Raw genomic sequence first — 22,711 nt, 5'->3', positions numbered from 1 at the left:
AAAGTTCTCTATTTATTTGAAGCCACTTACTAGTCAACTAACATTACAGCTAACCTAATATCTGTAAAGAATTACAAAGCATAAGATATTATAGATTATAGAGGAAGTATATTGTACTTATCTAATGCTGCATGGCCTATCACTCCATTTCTAAACAGTAAAGCAGCAGCAAGATGGTTTGCAGCTTTTCTGGGATGTTGGCAGAACTTGTTGAAGAAGGTCATTCAAGGTCATTGCTGAAGAAACTGCAGTAAGTTAAAGTAGATTGGAGGACTGTCTCCCATGCAGCCAGAGTCCATGTTAGCCATCTCCTAGGTGTTCGTGAGCATGCACATTCCCCTCCTTATATCCATTGCACAGCTAATCTAGGCTTCTGATTGCATAGCATTGGAGCCCCAGATTCCAATGAAGCCTGAGAGAGACTGGTGTTCCAAGAAGACAAGTCTTAAATACAGAGGCACTTATCAGGCTTCCCTAATGGACTCAGAACCAGACAGATATCCACTTGGTCAAAGCTACCCAAGCCAAGGGTCAGTGTGGGAGAGGACCATACAGCAGCCGATTCTCTGTCAGGAGACTAGTCCTTTAGAGGCTAGCAAGTTCTTCTGTGAGATGGTGTCAGAAGTAAAATTACAAAAATGCAGCCCAACCTGTTTTCAAGGAACCCACAGAGGTGAAATCTTGCCAAGACTATCAACGTTGTGTTGGCATCCAGGTGGATCAATGTAGAGGTCATTAATTTACTGAGGACAAAGTGCTTGCTTATGGTGTTGAGCTAAGAGTGTAGCCATGAGCCAGGTAACCACAGGAAGTAACCTCCTGGGGCCAGGGAAGAGCAATTTGCACCAGGATACAAAGTTACTTCTTGCTTTCACTTCTGTGGCCATTCACCTTTTCCACTTTCACCTCTGCCAAACAAAGGAACTATTGACTGAGAGCTCAGGCACTCCCCTCTCTTGGCTTCAAGACAAGAAGATCAGGTCAGGTGCTCTCCCATTTCTTGTATGCTTTATTACGTTTAACTTTTTTTTTAAAACTAAATAACAACCTGGCTGAATACTATGTCATTGCTCATCTGTAATGAAAAGAAAACTGACTTCATTCCCTTGCAACTCCGTTTCTTTAACCAGTTGGAGTCCTCATAGCTAATTGAGGAAGAAGGAGTTAATCCCGAGCTCTTCTCTGACCAAACAGATGCCTACTGATGCCTAATTTGTGGGTTTTGTGGAAAACTGGGCCTGCTTGAGTAAGAAAGGCTCTTTGTGACACCCAGTGCTGGACCAAACTTCTGCCTTCCTTCCTCCCTCCCTGCTCCCTTCCCCCATTGTTATTTCCCGGCCTAGTTGTTTCTGGGAGTTTCCTGCTTTTGAGGCAGGACCTCCTCCTGTGTCCGAGATGTCCTCAACATTTCCTGCTGGAAAACTGGATGGCCATTTTTACCTAAGAGATTAAGTTCGACTTTACTCATTTTGCAAAGAAGATAAAGCGAGGTAAGTGAATGGCTTTCACTTTGTTTAGACACATCCCATTTCCCCACACGGCCGGTCCCTGTTGGCCCCTCCCACTATGCGCGATTCCCGACCAGCACTCTGGGTCTCTGGGCGGCAGTCCCAACCTCAGACCATGCACTGCGCATATCACAGGTTTGCAAGGATCTGAAACCCACTGCAGAGGGCTTGGCTCTGAAGCCAGAAACTTACTGACTTCCAGAATTCTGCCCCCAGGCGGCGGCCGGTTCCTCGGCTTACACCTTCCTCCCTGAAGGTCGATTTGTGACCATTTCAATGAATCCCAGGAGGCCCTTAAAAAGAAACTAAAAAAGGGTAACAGTTTAATAACAATTTAACTGTTTCGCTGAAAATATCCTCTCTCTCTCCCTCTCCCTCTCCCCCTCCCCCCCCCCCCCTCTCTCTCTCTCTCTCTCTCTCTCTCTCTCTCTCTCTCAACTTAAGTTTCACTTTCAGGCTGAAAGGAAATGTGTGATTTAAAAAAAAAAGTCTGAATGAAAACTAAGGGGATGCAGGACCTCAGGCTGAGTAAAATCAGAATGTACTTGGCTTTTGAGGTTGACGCACCTGTTCTCTATCTGGGAAGTTAAACTGCCTGAATCACAATCGCGCACCAAAAGAAGATAGAAGATGATGCAGGTATTGGGAGAAGGGGAAAAATGCACCATAGTTCCAAATGTAAATTTAGCTACAAATTCTGATATCTTGTGATGAAATGCCAATTTTATGCAGCAACTAAAACAACAGCAGCAAGAACATACTTCCTCTATAGACTTCTCTTCTTGGAAAGATACTTTGAGAAAGCATTCAAAGTGATTTTGTAAAAGGCTTTAAAAAGTGGGTGAATGTGGCTCTGAGGGGTGTAAGGGGTAAACAAGATCAAAATACATATGTATGTGTAATGAATAGTATGAAATCATCAAAGAGCAAGTAAAAGGATTATATTAAAAGGTAGTTAAAAATACTTTTTAAAAAATTGCACCTTTTCCAAAAACAAAATAAAACAACAACAACAACAACAACAACAAAAACGCAGAAGGTTAAAAAGTCCTTTGTATTTAGTGAGCTAGAAAGGAAGACCTGGCACTCCATGACAATGTTCTTGAGAAAGGACAAATTCTCAGATGTTTCTAGGAACTGGCCAGTCACTTTCTGTTACAGAATGAAGAAGGGCAGCAGGAGAGGAGGGCAGGCTGTTCTGGAAGTTGTAGAGTAAGGCCAGAAACCAGGCTGGCAAATTATGGACTAGTTTGGGGAAAGCAGTCAACCTTCACCATATAGAAGTTGTCATAAGCTCTTCTCATGACTTTATGATGTGATTTTGTGTTGACACGTATCTAACTGTTTTGAAAGCTTTTCCTTACTATTAACTATTACCTACTAACTCGTGTTACTGATGAAAAAAGTTTTATGATCTCCTTAACACGCTGTTTAGGATTTGTCCCCCTCCCACTTTCTCTGTCTTTCTGCTTGTGCATGTGGTCACCATTCTGAATTCCCTAACATTCTAGTCACTCATGACCTTGTTTTTCATGCAGCCTGCTTCATTAGTGGATTTTTTTTGGGGGGGTGGATTTTTTTTTTTTTTTGCTTTTCACTCTCAATGAAGTTTGTTTTCAGATTGAGACTGTCTTTCAGTTATTCAGGGATACAGTTTGGAAATGCATTGGTCCTTAGTAATTCTAATTTCTATTTACAGTCTTTCCAGAGGGATAGATGTTACCTAAGCAAGGAGTAGAATATGATACAGGGATTGCACCCATAATCTGGTAAGTAGAGGTGAAAACAATACCTCGAGGAAAATTTGCTAGTTGCCTGTCTCTTACTTTGCAATCTGTTTTGTAATGCAAAGTTTATAATAGGCTCACATGCATAGAAAAAAAATCAGTAAATATCATATGATCACTGGGGGTCATGACCATATCATCTGAGGGAAAGGGGAGGCAATTGTTTTAAAAACATATTACAGGTGAACTTCAAAACTAATGCACTAATAAAGGCAGTCATGTATATGAGAATGAATGAGATCCCATTTTCTGAGGTTACAGGACTAATCTGTAGGGAAGGCACTGGTTGCTTCTGGGAGTAAGGGTAGACATTAACTGAAAAGGGGAGAGAGGAATTCTTTGGATTTGAGTTACACAAATCAATTCATTTGCCAAGTCAGAGGATACATACTTAAAATGCATCTTATTATGTGGAGTTTTACATTAGATAACAAATTATATATTAAAAATACTGAAACTAGAAACGAGGAAGTAATCTGTCCAAGGAGGAGACTGATGCTCGCAGTACGGGTTTGTAAACTGATGACACAGGTGTGTGGATAGATTACTATATGTGCTCTAACACAAGCATAGTTACTGTAGAATTCTTTGAATTGTCTAGAATATTTAAGAATACTTTCTTGACCCCCCCCCCTTTTTTCCTGTTTTGTTTAGCCATATCTGGCCTGGAAATTACCATGTAGAAAGCCAGGCTGCCCTCAAACTCACAAAGATTCACCTGCCTCTGCTTTCCAAGGGCTGATGGGATTAAAGATATGAGCTACCATGTCTGACCCCCTTTTAAGAATTTTTATTAAAAAATTTGGGACTGTGTTGACATAGGATATCCATATACTGGAGCATTTTATATCAATAAAAATGATGAATGTTGGGACATGATGTGATGTTAATACATCTTACAAATCATGTGGAGCAAAAGAAAGATTGATGAATGGTAAAATGGTACACACTCTCTCAGCCCTGGGGATGCTCTAAGACCACAGTGAGTGCCTGAGAGCATCAGGAGTATCTAACCCTACATACAGAATTCAGCAGTCCACACATGCCTGTGATGAAATTTAGTTTATAAATTAGGCACAGGAAGGGGTTAATGATAATCAATAATGAGCTCTCTCTCCATCTCTCTCTGTCTCTCTCTGTGTCTTTGTCTCTGTCTCTCTCACTGACACACACACACACACACACACACACACTGCCTCAGTTCATCATTGTACTGTAGTAATATTTTGTATCATGGCTGTCACAAGTAACTGAAAACATAGAATGAAATTTTGCTAATGGGGACTGTTGTGATGCAAGATTTCATTAATGCTGACTACAAAGGCAGGTAGCCTTATGTGTAAGAATTAAAAGTGTGTGTTTAGGAAGAATGAAGGATTGATGGGGTATGTGGGAGAGAAATTTCTTAAAGCATTGGAGTCCTGTGTTTCTTGATTTGAGTAGCGAGCCCACTGACCCAGTCATTTATGGAAATTTAATAATTTGTTCATTTATGCCCGCACTCTGGTCGAGTCAGCTTGGAAGCTACTCACGAGGCAGAAGAGTTTCACAGAAACTCACCTCTTGGAGTCTGGCGTCCTCTCTAACCCACACATTAATATTCCATTCTCACATTAGTCTGGTGTATGGATCCACGTGCTCTCTTTTAGTATTATCTTATTATAAGTGCCTTTTAAGATTGAATTCTGACATAGCTAAAGCCTTCACCAGTGTTTCAACAGTCCTAGAAAGTCCTTAAGCAGACCATGGGAATTTAGTGACATTCAGAATTGCCTCTGGCATTACACTATCACTTAAAATAAAAGTCGAGTTGCTCCCATATACAGGAATTTACAATGGTTTAGGAAGTAGATCCATCAGTCTGTGGTTTTAAAGTATTGCATTATTCATGAGATGGTTAGCTAGAACGGAACTCCCTAATTAGAACCATGACTTGGGTGTGAAAGCCCTTGCCCTAGGAGTGTAAAGACCTCACACCTGGCTTCTAAGACTATTGCTGACCTTAGATAGGGCTGACTTTGTCTCAGTTATTTTATTGCCCAGTTCCTTCCAGTCTTTGTGTTTTCATTCTTCTGTTTTGTGTAAGAGTCATTAAGCATCCGGTAACCTCATTTGTACCTTGCCGATGTGTCACCTAACTTCCCTATTTTCTTCTGTATAAAACGTTTGATGCTCAATTTGACAAATTACATTCAGATTCTACACAACCACTCCTGTGTGCATCTGTCTGTCAATTCATCCAATGCTTTGCCCACCTGTGACTAGAGACCCGTTCCACGCAGACAAAAGGGGCCCAGAGGGTCTGGGGCACATTTATGTTTTGTGCACTGTTTTGCATGCATTTAAAATATAACTGTTAAAATAAACACCAGTCAGGGTTGGCCTGGTGCACAAAGCTAAACTTATATCTAAGAGCATGAAATAGAAAGAAGAAGGAAAATGTAGACTCAGGATGGGGACCATTATTATACAGAACAGCCAATGCCTGCTTGAAAGTAATTCCAAGGAAGAGAATTCAGAAAGAGAGGAAATTATCATAGAAAAAGACGTTATAAAAGCTGAGGACAATGGGAAGCTTCAGACTGAAGTAAGTAGCAATAGTGACATTTTGAAGGACAGACATAACTTAAATACAATTGTGAAATTTTGCATTATCATATTTAAAGAAAAGACATTAAAAACTATAAAGTGAAACTATTAAGGAAAAAAATGTTATGTAAAGGAAGAGCGATGAGATGAGTTTCTCACCCATTAGCAATTCTGGAGAGTGGAAGACAAGAGGATGATGCTTGCATGATTTTGTGTGAAATGTAATTTTTGATTTATTTTTATGAGTGTTCTTCCTGCATGTGTGTGCACTATGCACGCACATTGATGCACATGGAGGCCAGAATAGAATGCAGATTCCCTAGAACTGGAGTTACAAATGATTGTGCTGGGAATTGAACCCTGATCCTTCGCAAGGGCAGAGAGTGCTTTCCAGTGCTAAGCCCGATGATGTGTATTGGACGCTAATATTCTCATACGAAAAATCATCATGAAGCCCATTACTTTGTTCAACTATATATGCTAATAAAAATAATAAAAAGAAGACTGTATTTCAAATATAACCTGTGTATCAAGATTACTGAAGACATAAACAGGGCAGTGGAGGCGCATGCCTTTTATTCCAGCAGTCAGGAGGTAGAAGCAGGTAGATCTCTGGAAGTTTGAGGCCAGCCTGGTCTACATAGTATGTTTCAGGAGAGCCAGGGCTACAAAGAGAAACAGTGTCAAGAAAGAAAGAAAGAAAGAAAGAAAGAAAGAAAGAAAGAAAGAAAGAAAGAAAGAAAGAAAGAAAGAGAGGGGGAGAAAGGGGGAGGGAAGGGAAGGGAAGGGAAGGGAAGGGAAGGGAAGGGAAGGGAAGGGAAGGGAAGGGAAGGGAAGGGAAGGGAAGGGAAGGGAAGGGAAGGGAAGGGAAGGGAAGGGAAAGAGGGAGGGAGGGAGGGAGGGAGGGAGGGAGGGAGGGAGGGAGGGAGGGAGGGAGGGAGGGAGGAAAGGGAAAGGGAAAGGAAAAGGAAAAGGAAAAGGAAAAGGAAAAGGAAAAGGAAAAGGAAAAGGAAAAGGAAAAGGAAAGGAATTATCAAAGACAAAAATACCAAAGATCAAATTTTGAAAGACCTATGGATTTTGTCAGTAATGTACAAGCAAATGTCCCAACTTCTCATTCTTAAGCCAAATGCTCCTAAAAACAACCCAAGGGCATCTCATAACCCAGAACTTTCCTTTGGGCCTTTTAAATTAAAATTGAAAGCAGTTTGAAAAGACACTGGCTTCTGCAGTGATCTTTCGTCACTGTTCAGGGACAATCCAGGTTGTCACAGTCTGTGAGGTGAACCATGTGCAATTCACACTTAGCCAGTGTGAGCGAATGACTGAGAAGCATTGGACTCCTCCTAAGCCTTCATGAAGTCCCTTATATTTCAAATTCTCCACTCACTTCAGTGTTTCTTCCGCTCTCGCCTTGGCTAGTGCTTAGCTGTGAGTATCTCATGATAAATTTGGGTTTCTCATTATAAAGTGAAATATTACGAGACAGAACTTAGCATAACAACGCACTCTAAACTCATGGTGTTTTTACTTCAGCCAAATAATGCTTTTGACACTACATCGCTTTATGCTGAGTACCATAAGATCAACTTGATTTATGCCCTTTGAGGCTCAGTTACCTTTGGAGGATTTCACCTAGGTCTGAGAAATGAAAATTTGCCAAAACTACAATACAGATGTACTACCCTTAGAACACGGGCTGTACTATTCCAGGGTCTACCTACACCCTTCACAGTGTTCCTCTACGTTCCACTGATTCTTCAGTGGATATTGACTGATATCAACATGAATAAGTCATGAATAATATTTCTTAACCTTAGGCTTTTCTAATTAACCTAGACATAAAGATTTGATGCTTAATCACAGTCACAGGTGAAAATCCCTAACATCTCTTATCTCTTGGCCATGTCAACCGATGCTGTGCTAACAGTTACAGGGAAGTAAGAATGGAAAGTTGTGGTCAAAACAGAAAAGCTCGTCTCCTCTGCCACAGGGTGAGGCATCGAGAAATTCTGTGGAGTCAGTTGACCAAGAAATACAGTTTTAGGTACATTCTTTTAAATCATGAATGCAGCACTATATTAAATGAAGCTAATCGTAACTATAGAACGTTAGTTAAGGTAATGAGAGAATGGCATAGTTAAACTCCTCAGATAGTACAAAAGAATATGCATCCAATCATTAATGACATGGGTGAGCCTGAGGCAGATCAGGATCAGTGAAGTACATCAGATGAAGAGAAACCAACATCACATGTTCTTGTGTGAATGATGGACTTCGAGAATTATAGATCATTGGTTAGAGAGGCAGAGGGGAGAGAAGGTAGGTGACTGGCAAATACAGGGGTGCAGCCAAAACCGAGAAATGACTTTGATTTCTATGCTTAGAAGTAACTCATCATAGCCAGTAAAAAGGGTTTTAGAATGTTCTCAACATGAGACTTTGATAAATATTCGAAGTGGTGAACACAAAAATCACTCTGGTGTGCTTGCTATGCCTTGTACACATACTGAAATTGTCATTCTATTCCAGAAGTATGTGTAATTATTATGTGTTGATAAAAAAAAATTGCAAGAGGAGATTTCTGTCTGGAGTTGACTGACTTGTAGATGGCTTTAGAAATAGTAATCATAACAACAGATAAAATAAAATAACCGTGGTTATAAGGAAATGCATGCTTGAATTCCTTGTCTTTATGTGGGAGGGAGAATGAGAAGGAAGTGTATGCAGATTGCTTCGCTTATTGATGCTATTTGAATGATTTCTGCTTGGTGCATTATTTGCATCCTACAGACTTTGTATGGTGTAAAACTTATCAACATATCTTACATAGATTTGGGGCACACACTTTAAAAGAATACTCCAAAAGATACAGTAATACCTACTACTTCTTCTATTTTCTTTATAGGGCTGAATCATGAAAGGGTGTTCCTCTTATCTAATGTACTCCTTTGGGGGACTTTTGTCCCTATGGATTCTTCTGGTGTCTTCCACAAACCAATGCACTGTGAGATACAACGTAGCTGACTGCAGCCATTTGAAGCTAACACACATACCTGATGATCTTCCCTCTAACATAACAGTGTTGAATCTTACTCACAACCAACTCAGAAGATTACCACCTACCAACTTTACAAGATACAGCCAACTTGCTATCTTGGATGCAGGATTTAACTCCATTTCAAAACTGGAGCCAGAACTGTGCCAAATACTCCCTTTGTTGAAAGTATTGAACCTGCAACATAATGAGCTCTCTCAGATTTCTGATCAAACCTTTGTCTTCTGCACGAACCTGACAGAACTCGATCTAATGTCTAACTCAATACACAAAATTAAAAGCAACCCTTTCAAAAACCAGAAGGTAAGAGGAGTATATTCATTTTGTTCTAAGAAATGCAAATATTGTCTAAAGTTACCTGGTGTTAACTTTTCAATTTCCTCATGGAAGTCTTCATAGCTATCTAAGCAAGAGGATAAAGTCAGGTCAACCCTCGTCGTGACTGCTGGGTCCACCTGTGCACACGTGGACATTGTGGTATGGTACAGTCTTAGGTTAATTCGAAACCTCCTCTTGCGTTGTCTCATTTGAAACAGGACTTAAAGGGAGGCATCATGAGCAGACATACATCTGACTGTCCCCCATGGAACACAGAAAATAAACTCATGGCACTGATGAATTTAGAATGGGAAGTAGTAAGAAATACGACGAGTCCAAGTTCTGACTTCAGTAAAAGTAACAAGTTGATAAAGCAGACTGCTTTACTAAAATATTACCCACTCTTTGGAGTTTCAGGAATCTTGGAATGTTACCTTTTCACTGGTTTCTGCTTCTTCCCTTTGAAAATGGGCTTAACTCTTTAATTATATGAAAAGCATGTGTTATCAGCTAGTAATACCAGCAACCCTTAAGTGTTCCACTTAAACCAAAGCCATCTGTAAATCAATTATTTTCTTTATTTTGTGGTCTCAAACAAAATAATAGAGCCCTGCTCCTTCTCAGATGCCAAGTCCATAACATACCAATTGAAGTGTGCTGAGAAGAATTGGTAAAGCTACGTGTTGGCCAGGCTCTGAGCTTTCTTAAATCATAGTGCAGGGAATACCTTTCAATGGAAATCCCTCAACATCAGATCAGACAAACTACTGGGGAAACACAGTATTTTTTTTTTCTTTTTAATGCATAAAAGTAGCCTTATTTATTTGATAGAAATTCCATTTGACTTTTCTCTAACCTCCCAGAGGTTTCCTTTTTGCCTGAATTTGAAACTTACTGGTAGACTTCGTGATCCTCTGGCTTTTATAATTTTCCTGATCTGTCTTCCAAGATGTTCCCTGAGCCTCGGCTATCGGATTGTGTTTTCTTAAAGGAGTATTTTCTTCTTTTTCTCCTGTAACTAGTTTCCGAGGTTCACGCATTACAGTTATGTTTACTAAGCCATGATGCTATCTCTTATAATACCAACAAATGCCTATTATACATAAGAAAGTGATCAACTGTCCTTATATCATATATAATAATAAGCTCAGGTGCTTAAACTTGGTAAAAGAAATGAGGTGATTCATGAAATCCTTGTAACAATGGTAAAGGTTTTGTTTAAATGTTTATAATTGAAATAGAGTTACAGTACTTTCTCCAGTCTCTATCCTCAAGCCCCTCTGAGCTCCCAAACTCACTCAAATTCTTCCTGCGATACCCACCACTCTCTTGGAAGATGGCTAGCCACTTTTCCTTTGATCAAAATTGTTATATGTGTCTGTGTGATGCATGCATAAGTATGTATAAATATTGAATTTATTTTTGTTGTTTGTGTGTCTATGGTTTCAAGGCTGACCATTCTGCATTGGATAACCCAATAAGGGGGCTCATCCCCAGACAGGCTAAATTTCTTCTCCCGGGTGTCATTAGTAACTTGTATTTTCTTATCCAGGGATGGGCTGTCTAGAAATTTCTGCTCTTCCATGTAACACGACTCTTGATATTGCCACTTTCGTGGTCTTGTTTATGCAGCCCCATCCAGGAGAGACTTCATTAAGGAAGGGTGGGTGAAAAGACTCCAACAGCAATGGTATATTTAATTGCAATAAAGATTTTCATGCCTTCAAAACAACGAGGAGAGATCAGTCATTTTGTCTTTGAGATCCTTCCAAAGCTTACATGTTGGAGGGAGTTGCTTCTGGTGTCAAGACTCTTAATATGTGTGTCTCTGTTTTTCACTCTCAGAATCTAATCAAATTAGATTTGTCTCATAATGGTTTATCATCTACAAAGTTGGGAACGGGGGTCCAACTGGAGAACCTCCAAGAACTGCTCTTAGCAAAAAATAAAATCCTTGCGTTGCGAAGTGAAGAACTTGAGTTTCTTGGCAATTCTTCTTTACGAAAGTTGGACTTGTCATCAAATCCACTTAAAGAGGTAAGATGTAAAAGCGGAGTTGCTTCCTATGATACCTTCAGGTGCGCACAATCCCTGTGCTGCACAGATGGAAACTTAAGATTTCTGGTGAAATAAAATTGTAAGCTCAGCCATGTCTTAAGAAATCCATCAACATTTGCTGCTTGAGGCCATTGACAACTTAGTCAAAAACGAGTTGAGAAATTATCGTTTGGCAGGGCTCATTCTAACCTCTGTTCCACTGCAGAGATATTTTTTGATTTTTTTAAAAGACAGTGATTTTAGTTTTCCTAACTATAGTGAAAATCAAACTCCTCCTGAGAGCTCTATAAGATTTAAAACACTATTGTCATCAAGGGCTCAGGCTGCAGACTTGTGTTAGCTGTACCTCCTTAGGCTTTGTCTTTTAATAATAATGTGATCAGGTAGGTTATTCAAGGGAGCTGTGCTTCAGTCTTCCAATAACACTAACTCATAGGACTATGAGACAAAAGATTTTGGTAACACATCTGGCATATAGCAGTTCTTAGTATAAAAATATTCCTGGAATGGAATATTTCTCAGTATCTTGCTCTTCTGTGGACCATTGGGAACTATTGCTATATACCGCTACCTACTTCTTAGATGTAGTTTATTCCTGTGCATCCATTGAGTATTGCTCATATGTGTACATATTTAGGACTGACTATGGGGTGCTGGATAACCAATTAGGGGCTCCTTCCTGGGGAAGATCAGCTCTCCTTCCCTTACTAGTTATTAACTGCCTGGAATGCTTCATGTAGATCTCAGTGCTTCTCAGCCTTCCTGAGGCTTCGGCCCTTTAATATAGTTCCTCATGTTGTGTAAAACTGTTTTCATTGCTACTTCATGATTGTCATTTTGCTACTTTTATGAATAGATGATAGATAGATGATACATAGATAGATAGATAGATAGATAGATAGATAGATAGATAGATAGATGATAGGCAGATAGATGATAGACAGATGATAGATAAATAGATGATTGATAGATAGATGATTGATAAATGATACATAGATAGATAGATAGATAGATAGATAGATAGATAGATATTAGATATTAGATATTTGCCAAAGTGGATTTGCCAAAGTGGTCACCAGGACACACACCACGATCTGCTCCATAATTTATTAAATCTAACCGGATTTAGAGAGCTTCACACACCACGATCTGCTCCATAATTTATTAAATCTAACCGGATTTAGAGAGCTTTAGGCAAAATGCTGGGAGACATTACTTTACCTGGAAGGCCCTTCGGTGGGTTGCAGCCACAGGATGAAGAAAGAACTAAGGATAGAGTGGGTGGGCTTTCCTGCCCAAGTCACAAGATCAAAAGGGGAAGAGGACTGAGTGAAAAGGCATTTAAGTATTTCCTATGGAGCCAGTTAACTTCTGGGTTTCTTGTTTCTTGTTTGTTTGTCAGTTCTCCCCGGGGTGTTTCCAGACAATTGGCAAGTTATTCGCCCTCCTCTTGAACAACGCCCAACTGAACCCCCACCTCACAGAGAAGCTTTGCTGGGAACTTTCAAACACAAGCATCCAGAATCTCTCTCTGGCTAACAACCAGCTGCTGGCCACCAGCGAGAGCACTTTCTCTGGGCTGAAGTGGACAAATCTCACCCAGCTCGATCTTTCCTACAACAACCTCCATGATGTCGGCAACGGTTCCTTCTCCTATCTCCCAAGCCTGAGGTATCTGTCTCTGGAGTACAACAATATACAGCGTCTGTCCCCTCGCTCTTTTTATGGACTCTCCAACCTGAGGTACCTGAGTTTGAAGCGAGCATTTACTAAGCAAAGTGTTTCACTTGCTTCACATCCCAACATTGACGATTTTTCCTTTCAATGGTTAAAATATTTGGAATATCTCAACATGGATGACAATAATATTCCAAGTACCAAAAGCAATACCTTCACGGGATTGGTGAGTCTGAAGTACCTAAGTCTTTCCAAAACTTTCACAAGTTTGCAAACTTTAACAAATGAAACATTTGTGTCACTTGCTCATTCTCCCTTGCTCACTCTCAACTTAACGAAAAATCACATCTCAAAAATAGCAAATGGTACTTTCTCTTGGTTAGGCCAACTCAGGATACTTGATCTCGGCCTTAATGAAATTGAACAAAAACTCAGCGGCCAGGAATGGAGAGGTCTGAGAAATATATTTGAGATCTACCTATCCTATAACAAATACCTCCAACTGTCTACCAGTTCCTTTGCATTGGTCCCCAGCCTTCAAAGACTGATGCTCAGGAGGGTGGCCCTTAAAAATGTGGATATCTCCCCTTCACCTTTCCGCCCTCTTCGTAACTTGACCATTCTGGACTTAAGCAACAACAACATAGCCAACATAAATGAGGACTTGCTGGAGGGTCTTGAGAATCTAGAAATCCTGGATTTTCAGCACAATAACTTAGCCAGGCTCTGGAAACGCGCAAACCCCGGTGGTCCCGTTAATTTCCTGAAGGGGCTGTCTCACCTCCACATCTTGAATTTAGAGTCCAACGGCTTAGATGAAATCCCAGTCGGGGTTTTCAAGAACTTATTCGAACTAAAGAGCATCAATCTAGGACTGAATAACTTAAACAAACTTGAACCATTCATTTTTGATGACCAGACATCTCTAAGGTCACTGAACCTCCAGAAGAACCTCATAACATCTGTTGAGAAGGATGTTTTCGGGCCGCCTTTTCAAAACCTGAACAGTTTAGATATGCGCTTCAATCCGTTCGACTGCACGTGTGAAAGTATTTCCTGGTTTGTTAACTGGATCAACCAGACCCACACTAATATCTCTGAGCTGTCCACTCACTACCTCTGTAACACTCCACATCATTATTATGGCTTCCCCCTGAAGCTTTTCGATACATCATCCTGTAAAGACAGCGCCCCCTTTGAACTCCTCTTCATAATCAGCACCAGTATGCTCCTGGTTTTTATACTTGTGGTACTGCTCATTCACATCGAGGGCTGGAGGATCTCTTTTTACTGGAATGTTTCAGTGCATCGGATTCTTGGTTTCAAGGAAATAGACACACAGGCTGAGCAGTTTGAATATACAGCCTACATAATTCATGCCCATAAAGACAGAGACTGGGTCTGGGAACATTTCTCCCCAATGGAAGAACAAGACCAATCTCTCAAATTTTGCCTAGAAGAAAGGGACTTTGAAGCAGGCGTCCTTGGACTTGAAGCAATTGTTAATAGCATCAAAAGAAGCCGAAAAATCATTTTCGTTATCACACACCATTTATTAAAAGACCCTCTGTGCAGAAGGTAGGTGGATTTTGTGGATGTTTGTACCTTCACTTGGTTTTAGAATGGAAAGCTTTCAAAATTACTGCATTCACAATTCACAAATATTGCAACAAAATTCAGGGGAAAATTCAAATTTTTAGTGAAAGCACAAATAAATTCCACAAATAATTTTTAGACTGTTAGGCTTTTAACTTTTTAGCAAATGTATGTTAATGATCTAACCATTCATTTTAATGTTTTACTTAGATTCAAGGTACATCACGCAGTTCAGCAAGCTATTGAGCAAAATCTGGATTCAATTATACTGATTTTTCTCCAGAATATTCCAGATTATAAACTAAACCATGCACTCTGTTTGCGAAGAGGAATGTTTAAATCTCATTGCATCTTGAACTGGCCAGTTCAGAAAGAACGGATAAATGCCTTTCATCATAAATTGCAAGTAGCACTTGGATCTCGGAATTCAGCACATTAAACTCATTTGAAGATTTGGAGTCGGTAAAGGGATAGATCCAATTTATAAAGGTCCATCATGAATCTAAGTTTTACTTGAAAGTTTTGTATATTTATTTATATGTATAGATGATGATATTACATCACAATCCAATCTCAGTTTTGAAATATTTCGGCTTATTTCATTGACATCTGGTTTATTCACTCCAAATAAACACATGGGCAGTTAAAAACATCCTCTATTAATAGATTACCCATTAATTCTTGAGGTGTATCACAGCTTTAAAGGGTTTTAAATATTTTTATATAAATAAGACTGAGAGTTTTATAAATGTAATTTTTTAAAACTCGAGTCTTACTGTGTAGCTCAGAAAGGCCTGGAAATTAATATATTAGAGAGTCATGTCTTGAACTTATTTATCTCTGCCTCCCTCTGTCTCCAGAGTGTTGCTTTTAAGGGCATGTAGCACCACACCCAGCTATGTACGTGTGGGATTTTATAATGCTCATTTTTGAGACGTTTATAGAATAAAAGATAATTGCTTTTATGGTATAAGGCTACTTGAGGTAACAAGAATAAAATATTTAGAAAGAGGAGTTTTGCTTTTTCAGTTGAAAAGTTTTGTATTTTATTTTGGTGTTGGTTTTGATAGCTGTTGAGTAGGGTTTAAACCTGCATACCCAGGAGCAGAATATCTTCTTAATCTTCATAGTGTCACAGGACCCCAGACCTAGCACAACTGACTCCATGATGGAAGTAACACCTAGGTCATAAATCTTAGAACATAGACTGCATCGCCTGCTAAGATGAAAACAAAGACGTAATCATCAAAGTCTAAAGTTCTGGGAAAGTCTCTAAATGTACTAACTTTGCTTTTTGGCTTCTGTAGTTCTGCTTCTGGCTGCTTTTGTTAACTGAATTATGTCAATGCAGATTATGGTTTTTGTTGTTGTTGTTGTTGTTGTCTTGGTTTTGTGCCTCAAAGTTCGGTTGGGGCTACCTTGGGATCCCAAACAGCTAATATGGTCACCAACTGGCTATTAAAGACTTTCTGTTAACATAAACCCATGCCTGAGTAGTCTTCTCTGAGAAGAGCCACAGTGATAGATGGCATTTTATTACTTGATAAAATAGATATTGGAATAAATACTTGTATTGTGCTAATTGTTGTGTCTCTTCTGCTGGAGAGTTAAATGACTTTCTTACCCATATTATAGAAAGCCTTGCTTCCAGAACACTAGTCAATAAAGTGTCTTTGTGGAAAACAGCATTTCCATGCCCCTGTCACAGACTTGGGAGGTGGTTTGGGCCAAATCACTGAGTCGTGGTGGGATTCTTTGGTCTACTTTTTTACATAATATTTTTATTGATTATCTGGGAATTTCGTATCATGAACCATGACCATACTCATTTCCCAGTCCTCTCAGGTCGGCCCATACCCCTCTCCCTTGAACTCCCAAGAAGGAGGAGGAGGAGGAGGAAAAGGAGGAACAGGAAGAGGAGGAGGAAGCAGAAAAGGAGGAGGAAGAGGAGGAGAAAGTAGAGGAGGAGGAAGTGAAGGAGGAAGAAGAGGAAGAGGAGGGAGAGGAGGTGGAGGAGGAGGAGGGGGAAGAGGATGGGGGGAGGAAAAGGAAGAAGGAAAGGGAAGCATATTCAATTTGTGTTGCCCATGTACTCCATTGAGTGTGGTTAAACTCCAAGTGGGCAGCCCTTAAAGAAAATTAGAGTCCTTCCCCACCTGCTCCCTTGCCAGAAGCCATCAACTATGAAGAACTACACTTCAGCATCCTTAATGCAATTTTAAGAGTTCTCCTCACTGGCTTTCTGTCTAGGCTGTTATCACGAGAGGGCACACATTGGGCAACTTAGACCCTAGTTTAAAAAATGGTTAGAGTAAGTTTTACCTTTAACAAAAGAAAGCTTTTAGTTTTTGTTTATGATAAAAAGAAAAATAGGCATATTAGAAACACACATCCAAAGCTCTTTGAAAAGTCTCTTGCTCAGGCACTGAAATATAAGAAAGAGTGTAAGTTGAAATGCAGGGTTAACAGCTGCCTTGCTGACCCTGTTAGCCGGCTTCTGCCTTGCTGAGTGTTAGCCATCTTCTGCCTTGCTCACAGTGTTAACCAATCCCCTCCACTGTGGGGCTCCTCTGATCTTTCTTTTCTCATACCATACTCTCTAGAATGAACTGACTTTGGAAATCCCACATGAGATGTTTAGAAGAGAAAGCTCTCAATGGTGATCAGAAGAGAGTTGAATAGCTGGTAGAAGGCTATGAAGAAGTGGCATTTGCTCTGTGCTGCGATTAGGAGGGGAGCCTTCAGGAGGCAGATGGGATTAGGAAAATGCTCCTTGCTGAGGGCTGAATAGCTACAAAAGTTAATTCTCATTTTTCCTCATGGAAGCCTTGCTTATTCTATTACGTTCGTCTTATTTGTTCACTTTTTAAAATCAGTTTGAATTCAACTTAAACTTGTATTTTGTGTTAAAGAACCATACTGTTCAATGATTTAGCTCAAATTGTTTCGGCCTGGATTTTGGGGGCACCCTTAGTAGTCTATTGTGCCCCTTGTCCCTTTCATGAACTGTGTCATCATCGTCATCATCATCATTATTCTCTCTCTCTCTCTCTCTCTCTCTCTCTCTCTCTCTCTCTCTCTCTGGTATGCTTGTGTGTGTGTGTGTGTGTGTGTGTGTGTGTGTGTGTGTGTGTGTGTGTGTTAAATTGTACTTTTGGAATTGCTTTGTGTTCCAAGGTAATCCTGGATGTTCCCTTGCTCCATGTTTAAGCCATCCATAAGGAGTCCTGGATGCTTTAAATTGAGAATAGCATTAGTACACCTGGACATGCTTATCAGTGAGTGAATTCCCTTCTTTTAGGCCTCCCATGCTTCCAAGGAAGGAGATGTGAGTGCACATCACTCATACACATGTACATATCTGTAAATAGTTCCATGTCTGTGCACATCTAATATGTATATAAGCTAGTCTGTATGTTACAATAACTAATAGCACATGGTGGTGCCTTCAACTCTAATCCATTACCACACTGATCATCTTAGTCACCACCCTGCTTTTCTGCAATCATCCTTTCCAACATTGATCACTGTCTCTTTACTTGATCATTTGATTCTATCTATACTGGTATCAGAATTCTTTTTTCATTTTTATTAGATATTTTCTTGATTTACATTTCGAATGTTATCCCCTTTCCTAGTTTCCCCTCCAAAAATCTCCTATCTTCCCCCCTCTCCCCAACCCACCCCCTCCTGTTTCCTGGCCCTAGCATTCTCCTATACTGGGGCATAGAACCTTCACAGGGCCAAGGGCCTCTCCTCCCACTGATGACCAACTAGGCCATCCTCTGCTACATATGCAGCTAGAGCCATGCGTCACTCCGTGTGTTTTCTTTGATTGGTGGTTTAGTCCCAGGGAGTTCTAGGGTTACTAGCTAGTTCATATTGTTGTTCCTCCTATGGGGCTGCAAACCCCTTCAGCTCCTTGGATACTTTCTCTAGCTCCTCCATTGGGGGCCCTGTATTCCATCCAATAGATGACTGTGAGCATCCACTTCTGTATTTGCCAGGGACTGGCATAGCCTCACAAGAGACAGCTATATCAGGGTCCTGTCAGCAAAATCTTGCTGGTATATGTAATAGTGTCTGGGTTTGGTGGTTGTATATGGGATGGATCCCCAGGTGGGGCAGTCTCTGGATGGTCATTCATTCAGTCTCTGCTCTAAACTTTGTCTCTGTAACTTCTTCCATGGATATTTTGTTTCCCCTTCTAAGAAGGAATGAAGTATCCATACTTTTGTCTTCCTTCTTCTTGAGTTGCATGTGTTTTGCAAATTGTATCTTGGGTATTCTGAGCTTCTAGGCTAATATCCACTTATCAGTGAGTGCATATCATGTGTGTTCTTTTGTGATTGGGTTACCTCACTTAGGATGATATCCTCCAGACCTGTTCATTTATCTAAGAATTTCATGAATTCATTTTTTAATAGCTGAGTAGTACTCCATTGTGTAAAATGTAGCACATTTTCTGTATCCATCCCTCTGTTGAGGGACATCTGGGTTCTTTCCATCTTCTTGCTATTATAAATAAGGCTGCTATGAACATAGTGGAGCATGTGTCCTTATTACAAGTTGGAGCATCTTCTGAATATATGCCCAGGAGTGGTATTGCTGGATCTTCCGGTAGAACTATGTCAAATTTTCTGAGGAAGCACTAAACTGATTTCCGGAGTGGTTGTACTAGCTTGTAATCCCACCAGCTGGATGGGTTTAGTGCAGAGTTCTATCAGACCTTCAAAGAGGACCTAATTCCAATACTCCTCAAACTATTACACAAAATAGAAACAGAAGGTACTCTACCCAATTTGTTCTATTAAGCCACAATAACTCTTGATACCTAAACCACACAAAGACCCAACAAAGAAAGAGAGCTTCAGACCAATTTCCCTAATAAATATCGATGCAAAAATACTCAACAAAATTCTCAAAAACCAAATCCAAGAACACATCAAAATGATTATCCATCATGATCAGGTAGGCTACATTCCAGGGATGCAGGGATGGTTCAATATACAGAATTGTTAACCTCTGTGCTATGGGAAGCAACTTCACAACTACAATAAAATGCTTGTGTGTAATACCTTCTGATTAGTTTTGCGAACTGTTTTCCAAAGTTGCTTCAGCTAGCATCTTCCCCCTACTCCCTTCAATGAGGTTAACCGTCCTTATGTAATAATGTCACTTGCTTTTGTAACAGTCTTTATTCCACCCTAGGATTCCTGAATCTTTGGAAATTATTTTGGTTTTGTTTGCATACACAAAAGGTTATACTTGGTGTGTTGAAGTTTTATGGATTTTGACGAACATCCAATATATTAACCTTTATCACTTTGCAATCTTACAGGACAGTTTTCTTAACCTAAAACCTTTCATTAAACAGGGCTAAAGTAATAGCTCAGTGACTTTAATTAACCCACAGAAGGCCAGCACATAGGCCAGGTGGCTTGCAAGCACCTATAATTTCAGATGCAAGAAACCAGATGCCCTCTTCTGGTTTCTGAGGAGATCCACATGCCAAGTCTGCATACTCACACACAGATATATAAAATATCTATAAATAAAAATAAGGTAAAAATTTGACTTCTCCTCTATGCCTTATTTACTAATTCTGTAGGTGTATGATTTTTATCAAGGCATGTGCATAAAATCATCTAGTATGTAGCTAAAAACGTCTTTATTTATTTGGAACCACTGTCATTTGATGAATTTAGGAGGCAATTTGCAGACACATTCAGGTACTTGGATGTAAATATTTCAGCACTCTTGGGTCTGAGTTTACATGACTGCAAGAAGCAGTATAAACAGTATCAGGACAGGCTACATGGGAGAGAGAAAGCAGCAACTGAGCAACTGCCTGATAGCCAAAGGCTGATGGAGCAGAGCTGCATGGCAGGAGAAGGTCACATGACCACTGGAAACCACTCAGACCAATATGGCCAGCAGCGATGACTGCTAAGTGCCCTGTGCTTCTTTACAATCCAGTCTCCAACTGTCAGCCTATCATGCAACACTGGCTGTTCTCATCATTCCCTGGACTCCACGACACGTCTGAAAATCCATGAGAACAGAGAAGAAGAATAAATCCTATCCCAGGAATCCCTGTCTTCCCTTAGCTCATGAGTAATCCTCTCCCTTATTAACCTTGACCATTTGAAATACTGTCTACAAAGCCAGCAGATTTGTGGATCACTGAGAGTGCACTTGTATATTCAGCATGTACTTTTGTTCTTTAATAAAACTTCAAACCCCTTTCTTTTATCTATTCCCAGAATGGATAATACTGACTTGAGGTCTCTCTCTGATCCATGTTACAAGATTCTCAGAGGAAATCTTATTCCTTAGCTTTTTACAACTCCCAGTTCAGAAGGAGTCTATACAATCTGAGTCTACAGTCACCCATAGTGTAACTGCATGGAAAAAGCATTTTTATTTTCTCAATACGCACCAACATTACTTGTTAACATTTATTACTTCTTCAGCATTTTAGTTAAGATTTGCTTTAACTGCAATTGCCTCCTCTATTTAGGCATCATAAGATAAACATGATACTTACTGATATGTAATATATATACATATACACATCATATGTATATATATATATATATATATATATATATGTGTGTGTGTGTGTGTATATACATATATATATATATATATACATTTTTCTTTTTAGTAATATTGTATGTGCTGTCTATCAATATTCTTTGCTCTTTACTTACATACTTTCAAATTATTTTTATAAATTAATCATTAATTTATAGAAAGCAGGAACATTATTGCTTTTATTTTCTTGATTCTCTGCTTTTAAGATGACCGGTCAAATGGCCAAACTCAAATTGAATTCAAATGTAACTTTTTACTGTTCTAGTAATATTTAAAAGATTAAGTCACGCAGAGTGGCTTGTTTAAACAAATACAAATAAAACTAGTAAAAGGTGGAAACTCTGACTTGTACTTGACCCATACAGGAAGCGACATCTTGAGCTTCTGTAGACTGCCTTTCATAATTGTTCTCAGGAAGAGTCTATATCCCTCAAAGGGATTGAGGGAAAGGATGTTTGTCCAACTTCCTACTCAATTTCCATAGAGAACTTGTCTTGTTTCCTACTATCCGGATCTCCCCACCCCCTCCATCCGATCTGCTCATTCTCTTTGTTTTGTACTCACCTGCATTTATTTATTTTTTTTAAAGATTTATTTATTATTATATGTAAGTACACTGTAGCTGTCTTCAGACACACCAGAAGAGGGAGTCAGATCTTGTTACGGATGGTTGTGAGCCACCATGTGGTTGCTGGGATTTGAACTCTGGACCTTCAGAAGAGCAGTCGGGTGCTCTTACCCACTGAGCCATCTCACCAGCCCTCACCTGCATTTATGTGGGGGTTAAAATAACTCTCAACATTTTGCATAAAAATGATACCCTCTTTCAATTGGGCTGAAAAAACAATAGAATAAATTTGTTAGTAGAAATGAGGCCATACTAACATTGTTTTTAAAAGATTTATTTATTATTTATTATTACCTATAAGTACACTGTAGCTGTCTTTAGACACACCAGAAGAGGGCATCAGATCTCATTATGGATAGTTGTGCTCCACCATGTGGTTGCTGGGATTTGAACTCAGGACCAGCCAGTACTCTTAACCTCTGAGCCATCTCACCAGCCCCATACTAACATCATTTATTTATCAATGTCTCATCAGTTAAGCAAATTACCAAGAATCTACTTCCAACTAATCTCTCCCCTATCCTGCCCTCTCTCAACTGTCTTCTTCAAAAATTCTGGGAAACAAATGGCTTCATTACTGGTTCAGTTTTTAGAGTGAGGATAATTTAGCAGTGTTAAGCTGTGCTATTCGAAGAAAATCAGGATTGTCAGCATAGCTGAATAAATTATAGCTCTTACTCATTTCAGTGAGAGAGGAAGCACCTTGTGGGAAACTCCCTCTGGGGTTTATTCTTCTCACTGCTGTAACAGAATATCTGGGAGAAGAGACTCAAGGATCATAGAGTTTGTTATGGCTGGGGGGGGGGGGGGGGACAGTCCATCATAGTGGAGAGAGCATGGTGACAGAGGTGGGAGGCAGCTAGTTTCACTGCATCCAATCAAGAAGCAGAGA

At 39.8% G+C, this 22,711-nt stretch overlaps 1 protein-coding gene across 8 annotated transcripts; it reads left to right on the top strand.

Annotated features, from left to right (window-relative positions):
* Nucleotides 1-867: 867 nt before the first annotated feature.
* Nucleotides 868-16,278, top strand: Tlr3 (toll-like receptor 3). 8 transcript variants are annotated; one of them, XM_006509279.3, is made up of 8 exons: nucleotides 868-980; nucleotides 1,131-1,490; nucleotides 1,953-2,147; nucleotides 3,208-3,277; nucleotides 8,793-9,245; nucleotides 11,106-11,297; nucleotides 12,721-14,573; nucleotides 14,802-16,173. In XM_006509279.3, exons 5-8 carry the CDS (start codon nucleotides 8,802-8,804, stop codon nucleotides 15,028-15,030), a joined length of 2,718 nt encoding a protein of 905 aa, XP_006509342.1. In that variant the 5' UTR covers nucleotides 868-980; nucleotides 1,131-1,490; nucleotides 1,953-2,147; nucleotides 3,208-3,277; nucleotides 8,793-8,801; the 3' UTR covers nucleotides 15,031-16,173. The 8 variants fall into 8 exon arrangements, with proteins under 8 accessions (XP_006509342.1, XP_006509343.1, NP_569054.2 ...); XM_006509280.3 differs by lacking the exon at nucleotides 868-980 and having other exon boundaries at nucleotides 1,092-1,490; nucleotides 1,965-2,147; NM_126166.5 differs by lacking the exon at nucleotides 868-980 and having other exon boundaries at nucleotides 1,324-1,490; nucleotides 14,802-16,278.
* Nucleotides 16,279-22,711: the final 6,433 nt, after the last annotated feature.

This window comes from Mus musculus, chromosome 8 (assembly GCF_000001635.26).
Source record: "Mus musculus strain C57BL/6J chromosome 8, GRCm38.p6 C57BL/6J".
Lineage (NCBI taxonomy): Eukaryota > Metazoa > Chordata > Mammalia > Rodentia > Muridae > Mus > Mus musculus.
This window is presented reverse-complemented; position numbering and strand designations above follow the sequence as displayed.